Source organism: Octopus sinensis, linkage group LG5, assembly GCF_006345805.1.
Source record: "Octopus sinensis linkage group LG5, ASM634580v1, whole genome shotgun sequence".
NCBI lineage: Eukaryota > Metazoa > Mollusca > Cephalopoda > Octopoda > Octopodidae > Octopus > Octopus sinensis.
The window spans coordinates 84,244,267-84,257,562 of NC_043001.1; the positions used below are offsets into that span (position 1 = coordinate 84,244,267).

The 13,296-nt window shown below is 34.4% G+C and overlaps 1 protein-coding gene across 50 annotated transcripts in view; it reads left to right on the forward strand.

Moving 5' to 3' along the window:
• The window catches only part of LOC118763360, a 95,653-nt gene that overhangs the window by 12,270 nt on the left and 70,087 nt on the right, over positions 1-13,296 (forward strand). For all 50 annotated transcript variants that reach the window (XM_036502791.1, XM_036502794.1, XM_036502795.1 and 47 more), the window contains exons 2-3: positions 8,468-8,530; positions 12,536-12,618. In XM_036502791.1, the coding sequence (XP_036358684.1) occupies positions 8,468-8,530; positions 12,536-12,618 (146 nt within the window). The remainder of the gene's footprint in view (positions 1-8,467; positions 8,531-12,535; positions 12,619-13,296) is intronic.

The window sequence follows — 13,296 nt, forward strand, 5'->3', positions numbered from 1 at the left end:
ATGTTTTCAAGAATAAATTTTTTTATTGCGGAATCCTTTAATAACAACTGTGTAAAAATCTGAAGATAGTAAATCTACATCTTTAGGCTTGGAAGCCCACTTGGAATTTTGAATAATGAGCGAAACATCAATTTATAACACATTTGCCGTTCCTCATTTTATTTTTTATATTCAATTTTCTTTTGCAAAATCCTTTAGAGACAAGAGAGTTAAAATTTCAGTCTCTCAAATTTATGCCTCCAGGCCCCGCATCCACTTGAAAATTTGAAATTACGTGAAACGAAGACACTTTTCGACTTTGTTTTCTTTATTATTTTTAACTAGTTGGACCCGTGAAAAAATTCACGGATAATTTGAATATCGTCCAATTAATAGTTATCATTTAATCAAAATTGTTTATTTCGCACTGTTTTGGTTAATAAATAATCTATTATTCTTTATTTTATATTTATTAATAATATAAGTAAATATTAAGTTATTATGTGAAAGTGTATGTTAAATACATCCGTTACAGCACTTCTCTATATACAATATTTCTAGTTCAGGTGATTCCCCTTCTGTGACCACGAGTGGATTCGTTTTGAGGTATTACTTTAACCCTCACACTCTTCATCGCCCTTGCTCTTGAAAAAGCTACGTAAAGCTGGCCATGAGTGAAGCATGGCTGTGGCAAAGGTGTGCCAACTCTATCGAATGCTTGTCCCTTTGCTTTATTGATTGTCATAGAATAGTAGAGACGAACCGGGGACTGAGTCCAATGCAGGACGAATGGAATGTTTGCATCACTTGGAGTAAGTTAGATTCTTGGAATCAGTACTCTCGTGTGAGAATGAGATCCACTTATAATTAACGTTTCGATGCTATACTCGTGGAGTTGAAGTACTTCCAAACGAGTTCCGTTGCTTAGACCTTGTGTTATAGAGAAGTTTCTAAGAGGCATAATAATTGCCCCAAATTTTAAGTTAAGATGATGTGGAGGCATTCCAGAAGGTGTAAGAGAGAGTTTATAAAGTCCATGGGATAATTCTGGGCTTTTTCTTCGTTATCAGAAGTTACTGAGTCAGTGCTTAGATTTATCTTAGTTTCAGTCAGTGGACAATCTACTTAGAATTTCTTCATTTACTGCTAAGCTGTCCAAATGTTTAGGGGATAATATCACTCTATATTTCATTTCTTCTGCTGTAAAATAGTCGAATATATCAGATACCAAAGAATTGTTACATATGCATGCTTCAAGAATATAAAAGTATTTTCTGCGAGATTATCAAGAAAGCTTTGAAGAAATCCACTTCCAAGTTGTAGTAGCCACCTCGAAAAATCTGTTTCATTTATATTTGTTCTCATGCTTTGTGTAAGTTGAATTTGATGAAAACACAGAAGAGCGTTTGAGGCAGGCATCAAGTACAGCTGCAGGAGGAGCTCTGGGAAACAGCTAGAAGAACTAGTCTAAAATCTCCTCCATGTGTGATAATTTCCCCACCAAATATACTATTATTATTCATAATATCTCTTAAACAATTATCTATAACTTTCAAAGCATAACTGGTATCATTGAAGCTTCGTTAATAATGAAAACTTTTACTCGCCTAAGACTGTTTCCTTAATCAGAATTTGGTGGAACCTTGCACACACTTGTTTCACTCAAAGGAACTGGAAGCTTGAATATACTGTGAAGAGTTTTACCACCTTTCAAGCGTGTTGCAGCAATACCAGTCCAAAAGCCAAGGGAAATAATTCTAATTTAATCCTGACTTATCTCCCTTAGTGTGACAAATACCGACGGTACACGTGTATTAATATATAGATATTAGGTCACCGAATATATGTTTTACATGAGGTCTAGATTACACACACATTAAAATGAATTAAACAAATTGTCAAGATTGCAGCAGAAAAGATAATTCTTCTTTGGCAAAAGGTATCCATCTCTTGTGTTACGATTGAGTCAGTTAAAATGAAAATTTTTAACTTTCCTTTGCTGACGTAGAAGGGCGACTGTGATCTGGCCGATTCTTTCTAATAAAGCTCCGAAAGTTTTGTTAAGATACGGCTTGATCTATGCCGTCAATGATCATTTTTCAATTTGTTCGTTGATCCTGTAAAAAACCTTGTTCTCTCTGTGGTATTTTTTGTCTCAACTACAACTTCAGTTTTTGTATGTGTTTATGTTCGTGTGTCTTTGTTTGTTCCTCAACAACATCGCTTGACAACCGATGGTGGTGTGTTTACGTCCCTGTAACTTAGCGGTTCCGCAAAAGAGACCGATAGAATAAGTACTAGACTTACAAAGAATAAGTCCTGGGGTCGATTTGCTCGACTAAAGGCGGTGCTCCAGCATGGCCGCAGTCAAATGATTGAAACAAGTAAAAGAATAAAGAATAAAGAGCTTACTTACATACACACATACATACATACATACATACATACATACATACATACATACATACATACATACATACGTACGTACGTACATGCATGCATGCATACATACATACATACATACATACATACATACATACATACATACATACATACATACATACTTACATACATACATACTTACATACATACATACATACATACATACATACACATGTCGATTTTGAGAAATTAGGCTTCTCAACACCAGAAAGGAGAAAGCTGATTCAAAGATTACAGATCCAAGCCATCATTCGAACGGCAAAAGATTGTAAAACGTTCCACAAGTTTACTATTTAAGTATATCTGCGCATGTCTAGATATGCAAATATATGCATGAGAATACATACATAAAACAAAATATACAAATCTACAGATGCACTGACTTCAAATACTGCACTCATACATACATAAATACCCTGTTGATGTTGAAATTCCAATGAAGGAGTCTTGTTTCTAGGTTAGAAAGCGACTCTTTCTCTATTGGCAGTAAATCTTGAAATAAAATTGAATAATGACATGCATACATACACACATGCATACATACATACATACATACATACATACATACATACATACATACATACATACATACATACATACATACACACATACATACATACATACATACATACATACATACATACATACATACATACATACATACATACATACATACATACACAAGGCTCTTAGTTCTAACCACACCGAAGGCGATATCTACAATTATAGATCTTTAAACACATTAACAAAATAAATATATCAGTCGTATTTATTTTGATTGCATCGCTAACATAGCTATTTTGAAGTGTTCACGTAGGTCAACTAGAGTGCAAAATAGGTCTTTATTAAAAATTTCACGGGGCTATATTTAGGTTATAAGACTTTTAATTAAATCAACCTAAATATGTCATTGGAACTAAATAAGTTGAACGATGCAAACAGTTACCCACACATTAAATGATATTTTTCAGTATCCAGCTTCGCCCTTGTACATTCTGAATATAATTCTCGCTTTTCTAATTTAGTAATGAGAACGGAGGTCAAAATATAGTGTGTTATTTGTTCTAAATCTCTGTCTTACGTGTATAAAAGTAATCGTTATGTTATAGAAAACGACGTTATCATAAATAATTCAATAAAAAAGAAGCAGTGAAATGGGGAAGAATCAGATGATTAATACCACTCTGTTACAGGTGATAAGTTTAATCAAATGGACTCACCAGCGTTAGATGTCATCAGTTGTGTATGAAAGAAATATAAACGGATGTAAATGTGTGAATGAGTCGCCAAATATGTAATCCGGTTGCAGGTAAAATGAATAAGCATTTTACTTGTTGTATATAATATAAAGTGTATTACTGGAACGTTACAAAAGTCGCTTTTGGATTACAACAGATACATGTGTACGAGGTGCGTTCGAAAAGTATCTGATATTATTTTTCCAGCCAAAAGTAATGCTTTCGGCAAAACAATGCTCGATGCGGTCGGTGAAAACGACAATCCGAAGAGCACGCACTACACGTCTGTACTCTAGGCGTAGCAGCTGGAATTGGCCGGGGCTACCGGCGCGGAAATTTTCAAGCATGCGCAGGAAGGTTGGCGTCACCTCCCGCTGAAAGGATTTTACCCACGCAGCATTAGTTTTGGCGGGGATAAATGAAGTCGAATACTTTTTGAACGTACCTCGTATCTACTGCAAAAAATGTGAAACTGCATAATCTGTGTGAGCAGCTTATTTATAAGGAAATTGCATGATTGAATGTGTGTAATAGAGACAGTCAGACTGGTTGGACAGTTAGTGGTAACTGCCCATTGAATTCGTTATGTTGTGGTTGACGAAGATGGTGGTGTTGAAGGAGTGTTGAAGGAGTATTGAGGAAAGCCTAATACGCCGGGCTGTCATTGTGACGCTAGCGGATGCAGTAAGCCTCCCTTCTATGGATCGAGAGCAAAGCATGATTTCTCAGCTGAAGTTTCAATCCCAAAAATTGGTCCCCAGAAAATGGTTTCAACTCTTGTTTCAGCATATATTAAGGAGTTAAGTTGATGGGCTATAAGACGGAAGTCGCAAAATTCCAAACAGAACTAAACAGAATGGATGAAACGTTGATAACTAGAAAAATACAATAACAAATCGAGATCCACTAGAAATCAATCGAAAGTTTGGCAGACAGAATTTCCACGAGCTTTTACTACTTCTGATAAAGAACATCATAATTAGAAATATATTTTTTAATGAGTATACGAAAAGGCATACATCAAAAGATAGATATGGTGCAAAAGCAGAATATAAATCTTAGGTTCCTCTCGAGAGAATCGAAAATATGAACTGCTTTATACGCGAATGTGCAATGAGCATGTGCATGTGTATGAGAGACACTAGTTATCGTATTGCGTATACAGTTGAGAAAATATTCAAGTGGTTCTAAATATGATTCAGTATAATCATTCATCATATTGACACAGCTGTCAATCAGTTTTCAATGACTGAATCTGAAAAGAAAGGTTGCTAATTTTATTCAATGTAGGAGCAGTACTTCAGGTGATATTTAGTTGATGAAGAGCAGCGTGCTTGTAGAATCGTTAGCACCTCAGGTCAAATGCTAAGCGGCATTTAGTCCATCCTTACGTTCCGGGTTCAAATTTCGCCGAGTTCGACATTGCCTTTCATTCTTTCGGGGTCGATATTATAAGGACCTGCTGAGAACTGGGGTCGATATAATCGACACTCTGGTCCCTTGAACTTGGTGGAATTGTGTCAAAATTTGAAACCTATACTTGGGTGGTGTCTTGAAGGAAGCGTAGAGGCTAAGTGTATTTAGTGATGCGGTCGTGAGTGATTGCTGAGGTAAAGGAACTACGACAGTTTGCAATAGACTGTACTGGGTGCGCTGAGGTAACTGAACTTTTCCTGTGTTACTGTGCGGTCGTATATAATAGATGCAGAAGGATTTACAACTAAAAGAAGCCGAGCAGAAAGTGCATACTGGGTTCTTTATCAAAATGCAACCCATCACCAATACTAGGCGATGGTAATATGTTTGGCCAAATTATGATGTTAAGCGAGCTCAGTAGCGAGGTCTGTGAAATTTCTGGCCAACATGGCACATAACCAGTATCCCAAATTTGAAAATTGTCATAAATTTAGAGCTTCGTTTTGACGCATCTGGAACCTAAATTGCTAAAGACATGCGTGGAAGAATGCATATGCGATGTTCCTGTATGCATATACGATGCAGTATTGTTGAAGCCATGGAGGAAAGCGCGGTAAAAATTGAGTGACCGAGGAAAGCATTCATGCAAAAAAAAAAACAGTTAGAAATAATCAACGAAATGCATAACAATGTGAGGTTTGAGTATGTCATAAATGGTGAATACGCGAAATTCCTTAATCAATTATGTGTAATAAATTGCTTATTGGGGTGATGCTTTGGGCATATTTTAATCACATTGTCGGCAGTGTATCTATGTTTCAAATGTGTATGTGTCCTTAAAAATCAGGAAATTCGTAAACATCAGTTCAATGAAGTTTGTGCTTTCTTTTATTATGTCATCTTTTATATTTGTTTTCAGCCTTTCAGCAGTAATGTAGTACACCTACTAACGCTTTTAACGGTGAATGGAATCTCAACTCCTTTTGATCATTTTATATCAAGACTAACTAACCGAGAGTTAAATATCTAGGCCAACAGTGTTTAAACTCATCTAGCTTGCGGGCTTGATTGAAGTATAAACTAGATTTCATTGGCTCCATACATACAGTTACTCACAAATCCCTATTCATAGAATAGACCGATGTAAATAGATAAAGGGGTCAATATATACAATAACGAATTTATCAAGAATAAACAAGGAGAGAATAAGCAAAATATTGTGCAAAAATGCGTGAGAAAGTTCATCGACATGATTTAGGTGTATATAGTCGTAATCAGCAAAAGTCATTTGAATGAGAACGGAAGCAAAAACTATCGAAATGAATGTATTGAGTTGTCCGGAAAGTTCGTGCCGATTTTTAAAGGAAAGAAAAAGGTCAATAAATACTTGCCATTACATTTTTAATCAACCAAATATGAACCATTTTGCTGCACAACGCGCCTCCATCTTTCCTTTAACTAGAAAATATCCTCTTCTCAGAATTGAGGTGGTTTCATGGCAAAGAATTCATCAAGGTATCTTTTTACGTCATCCAAAGAATTGAAATTTTTACCATTGAGACTATTCTGCAGAGACCTGAATAAGTGAAAATACGAAGGAGCAATATCTGGTGAATATGGAGGATGGGGTAACATATCCCAGCCGAGCTGCAGCAATTTTTGTCTGGTTCTCAAAGCATCAAGTGCCGAAAATGAACTTTCTTATCTTCCATTTTAAAGGGTTACAGAATTAACACAGGTTATAGGAACATAAACCCTCTTCCACGAAAGGATAGCTTAAACTGTACTCTAAATGGAGGTGTAGTCAAATCCTATTTTATGGACTCAACCATATTCTAAAATAAGTCGAAATGTAAGCTACTATAAATCGGCACGAACTTTCCGGACAACCCAATATATAATTCTCGAGAAAACCGATGCTTGTCAGAAAGCTTGCATTGTTTTAGTTGCAAGACTTTTAAATATCACTCTTAGCTATAGAGTCCTTTCAAATAAAGACATGTGTAATTTTGAAGAAAAAGAAATATCTTTCGTCATGTCTACAAGCTTTTAGTTCATAGTTCATAAACTTTTTAAAGCATTGGCTGAGATAACAAAAGATTCTCCAAGGTGCGCTGATTTGACTAATAAGAACCGGTGTTAATCGCAGTAAAAACTGTAACAGATCTATCGATATATATTTCACAGAATGATTAAAATTAAAATAATAATAGCTTTTTAAAAATATTATCTAAAGTCAGAGTAAGTATTTCCACGGCCTGGATCCACCTCACGGGCACAATTTTTGACAGCCCCTGATCTGGGCCATTATACAGCACAATGTTAATGTCAGGATTCCATCTTTATTAATTCGGATAATTTTAATTCTCTAAATGTAAATATACTTCAATCCAATACCACTGGGTTAAGTCGGAATAAATCTACATTTACTATACACCACATTTGGATGATCGAGGCACGTAGTATACTATTAATCAGTCGAATGTGTTTCCCGGTTTTGATTCCAAGTAGCAGGTGTTTCGCTTCACTAAATTTACTTATCCTGAGATAGCTTGAATGTTAAACCGTAGATGTAGCACAAATACTTCATAAAAATGTATGTTTAAGGCATAATACGTTGAAAAATTTGGTAGCAGTGGTAGCGTGAGGTTAGAGAAGTTAGAACATGTAGAATATCAGCTGTCTCGCAGTCGGTACTTCAGGTATCGGACTTTCAATCCTATCATGGAATGGGATGTATTTTTAAGTCACTAAATTTAAGTGACTTTGAAAGCATGGCTATTAGACGGTAAATATAACACATTTGGGCTTAATACAGATATGTGTGTGACGCAGAATACTGAGAAAAATTTGGTAGAGATGGTAGAGGACTGTAGATTATGCGACTGTCTCACATTTCAGATATCGGCATTTCGATCATATAACAGAATATGATACATTGGCTTCGAATTTTGGCACAAGGCTAGCAATTTCAAGGAAGGGGATAAATCGATTACATCAACCCCAGTGTTCAACGGGTACTTTATATTATTGACACCGGACGGAATAAAAGCAAAGCTGACCTCAGCGGCATTTGAACTTAGAATGTAAAGACGGACGAAGTGCCGATATACATTTTGCCCGGCGTCATAACGATTCTGTCAGCTCGCTGCCTTTAGAATTGGATACATTGTGAATTAATTTAATTGATTATACATCCTCCAGCCCCCTTAATTCATAGTTCACATCCAACTGAGACCAACAGTATTTATAATGACCATAATATCAATAATTTACATAAGCAAATCTAATGAGCAAATTATAAATACCTTATCATACACAACAAGAACCTTGTACAGTTGTGAAAAATAACCTTCTAGATTATAACACAAAATGTATGTTCGCTCTTTCAGGCAGTGTAATGAACTATGCTTCAACTTGACCAATTCCGAACAACCTAAGAGTAATGAAACCACGTAAGTAAACGTAGATATACTACCATATTTTGCTTTTTACTTTTAATGTAACTGAATAAATGCATGCAAATATTTACTCTACATAGTTTAGTGTTAGTTTCGTATTAAAAGCGTTTATTTATAATGCAATATCACGTAATGTAAATCTCTCATAACCTCCAACGAGTTTTTTGAAAAGCCATGTTATTCTACTTTTTTGTTCAGAGGAAACAGATTATATATATATATATATATAATATATATATATATGTGTGTGTGTGTGTGTGTGTGTGTGTTGTGTGTGTGTATACATATGTATGTATATATATGTGTGTGTGTGTGTATACATATGTATGTATATATATGTATATGTATATATATATATATATATATATATATATGATATATATATATATATATATATATATATATATATATATATCTATATATATATATATATATATATATATATATGTATATATGTATTTCACATCAATAACAAAGTCACGTTGATCCGTGAAAGAGAGGTGCGGCCAGTGGTAAGTATCCAAGGGGTAAAGAAAATCCAATGTAGAGGTAAGAGTAATAGTGGTGTTGGTAGGATATAGGATGAAAGTGAGACCACGTGAGCGCGTAATATATAACGGGAAGCTTTATGAAAATAAACAAAAGACGAAGGCAGGTGGAATGTTTTATTTATATTCCTGAGCGCCATACTAATACAATTGTTTGTTTGTATTCCACCTGCCTTTGTCTTTTGTTTATTTTCATAAAGCTTCCCGTTATATATATATATGTATATGTATATATATGTTATATATATATATATGTATATATATATATTATATATATAGATATATGTATATGTATATATATATATATATATATATATATATACATATATACATATTTACTATATATATACATACAAATACAGATATCTATGTATATACAAACACACACAGAGGTATATATATATATATATATATATATATATATATTCTGTTAACGTTTGCAGAGAATAGACCTAGCTATTTCTGGACGTGTTAAATTCACTATATCTGTTATGGTGTGACATGGACTATGATATGCTTATGAGGCCAAATGAGGCCGATATTTACTTTTACGGTTCCACAATCTCATTATGTTCAAAAGCTGTGTGAGATGGAGGGATCTTTTTGATAGATAGGCTCTGGCTCATACTCACAACAGTAAAGAGACACTTCCATTGGATGAAGATGTTCACGAGGTCAAATATAAAATAGGATTTGATTAGTCGCTGAGATAACTAGGCATCAGGGGTACGTGAAGATACGAATGATACGTAATTGTGTTAAAATTATCGTTCTCAATGGCATTTCTGATTTTCCATTCGTGAACTCTCAGATGATTGCTCAGTCTCACTTCTGATCTGCCTAGTTTGAGACTAGATGGAATGACAAATCAGTTTGTCATCAAGAGATATCTGCACCTCACTGGATTATAGTGATAAACGCTTGTACACCATGAATATCATTCTCGGGGTCACCAAAGCGAGATGAGCAAAATCACATGAAACGGCCGGTATTAGACGAGAATGTGTCACGCGAGTGTATATATAAGTATTTCGCATTATATCCACGTAATATGGCACATGATAATGTGGATAACATTTGAGTTAAAAGTCAAGCCTCTGTTAATAGTATCAACACCAGGTTATCAGAATAGCTGAAAATAGAGAAATACATTACTGCTTGTATGTTAGCGACAGTAAGTTTATGTATCTATATGTATTTGTATGTAACTATATGGGTCGAAACGATCGTCGTATAAAATAAAGACTAATACCAAATCCATATTCTGGTTACTTAATCAATTATTATCATCTCACCTAACACTGCGGAATTCCTGAAGTATACGCAAACTGCGGATGACACCAGGTAGTCCTAACCGTGCCACTTCAACACACTAATCGACACATACTCATTAGTACAAAATATTACATATATGTATATATATATATATATGCCATATTGGATCGTTAGCCCCTACACGCAATTTTTTTCTCTCCTTGTTTCTTTTCTTTGTATCTTTCTGTCGAAGAGCGTAGGCTCGAAACGTAAAAGACTTGTTTTATTTCTATTCCTGAGCGCCATACTAATACATTGTTTGTTTGTACTCCACCTGCCTTCGTCTTTTGTTTATTTTCGTAAACCTTCCCGTTATATATATATATAATATATATATATATATATATAAAAGGAAATGAAGAAAATGCTGACAAAATAATTTAAGTAATTTAAGTAATTTAATTAGGTGAAAGTTCTTTTTACCGGTTGCGCATTTGTTATGCTTATCAAAAGATTAGAGTTCCTTCTGATAGATTTTTCCTCTTTTTTTAAATATATATATATATATATATATATATATATTTAAAAAAAGAGGAAAAAATCTATCAGAAAAGAACTCTAATCTTTTGATAAGCATAACAAATGCGCAACCGGTAAAAAGAACTTTCACCTAATTAAATTACTTAAATTACTTAAATTATTTTGTCAGCATTTTCTTCATTTCCTTTTATATATATATATATATAATATATATATATATATATATAACGGGAAGGTTTACGAAAATAAACAAAAGACGAAGGCAGGTGGAGTACAAACAAACAATGCATATACATATATATATATATATATAATTATATATATATATACTGCGCTTCCATATATATATATATACATATATATAATATATATATATATATATATATACATACATATATATATATATATACATATATATATAATATATATATATAATATAATATATATATATATATATATATATATATATATATATATATATATATATATAATATATATATATATATATATATATATATTATATATATATATATATATATATATATATATAATATATGGAGGCGCAATGGCCCAGTGGTTAGGGCAGCGGACTCGCAGTCGGAGGATCGCGGTTTCGATTCCCAGACCGGGAGTTGTATGTGTTTATTGAGCGAAAATACCTAAAGCTCCACGAGGCTCCGGCAGAGGATGCTGGCGACCCCTGTTGTACTCTTTCACCCCAGCTTTCTCTGACTTTTTCTTCCCGTTTCTTGAGTAACGCTGCGATGGACTGGCGTTTTGTCCAGCTGGCGGGAGCACATACGCCATAGAAACCGGGAAACCGGCCCCATGAGTTTGGCTAGGCTTGAAAAGGGCGCATAATATATATATATATTATATATATATATATATGTATATATGAGATTGACTATGTAATTGGGTGTGCATGTGAGAACTAAAATCATGTGAGGTCTTGGTAATTTATTTGCGAATGAATGTATGTTTTATACGTTGTTACAGCGTATTCAAACATTAATTGTATCTTTAAATAGCATTTTCTCTTTCATTATCTCTCTCTGTATTTGATCGGTGGTTTTTTTCAGAACAAAGATAAAATGGAAAAATTTGCAATTTTAGTGATTTTAGCGCCAAAGTCTTCCACAGTGTCATGTGACCTAATACAAGATCATGACTCTCAATTGTTATTCATAGTATCACATGACACATTCAGTGGATTTGCATTGCCTTATCTTTTGGCGAAATTACATTCATAGAGTTACGTCGTCCTAATATTGAGGACAGAGAACTAAGCGAATTCTATGTCTAACCTCGGGATCATCTTCAACCAATCAAACAGTATCTTAGATGACTGCAAGTAGAGCCATAGTCTAGTCATAAAAAGAAAAGAATTTTGACATTTTCCTTAGAGTTGTGGCAAATAGCATATAGTTGCAAATCTTTCCATCTTACACTGCTTCTAAAAATCAAGAAATTGTGAAACCACTTAAGTAAATAAATATAAATATTCTTAAAGACACTAAGCGCATTTTCAACTGATTTTCTTTATACTTGCACACGTGCGGAAAAAATTATATGCATGCACGTGCGCGTGTGTTGTGTGTGTGTATATGTATGTAATTAGTGTAATGGGTGGCATGATATATTTTTTTGTTTTCAGACAACCGGCCAACGACGAAATTTATCAAAGATGTCATATAATTTGTGAGAAGTTTCGTTCGAATAACACAGCATGCAGATTGGGTAAGACTAGAAATCTTTAACTTTTTGCACTCGACACTTATACACCAATGTACTATTTTTAGACGAGCCTAATATTACAAAGCTTCTCTTTCTTCTCACCAGCCTCCTACACTTTAAACTTATACTTAGAAGAATATTTATGAAACAGTCACTTGGATTTAAAGAGTGGGTTTGTTATGAATGTGTAGGCGCATGGCTTAGTGGTTAGGGTGTCAGCACCATGATCGTAAGATTGTGGTTTCGATTCCTGGACCGGGCGACGCGTTGTGTTTTTGAGCAAAACACTTCATTTCACGTTGCTCCAGTCCACTCAGCTGGCAAAGATGAGTAACGCTGCAATGAACTGGCGTCCCGTCCAGCTGGGGAACACATACGCCATAGAAATCGGGAAACCGAGCCCATGAGCCTGGCTAGGCTTTAAAAGGGCGTATTTATTTATTTGTTATGAATATTTACCGCTGCATACAAACCGAAAAGTTGGCGCTCTAAGAACTGTGTGTTGTGTAGCAACACACCATGATTAAGTGTGTTAACTTTCAAACAGCCAATACTCTTGATTGATCTAAATAAAAAAGAAAATCTGAACAACGTTAAACCGAGGAGAGCACAGTAAAACTGGCGAATGTTGATTGATTATTAGCTCGGTGTGATGTGTCAACATTATTGCTGTTGACATAT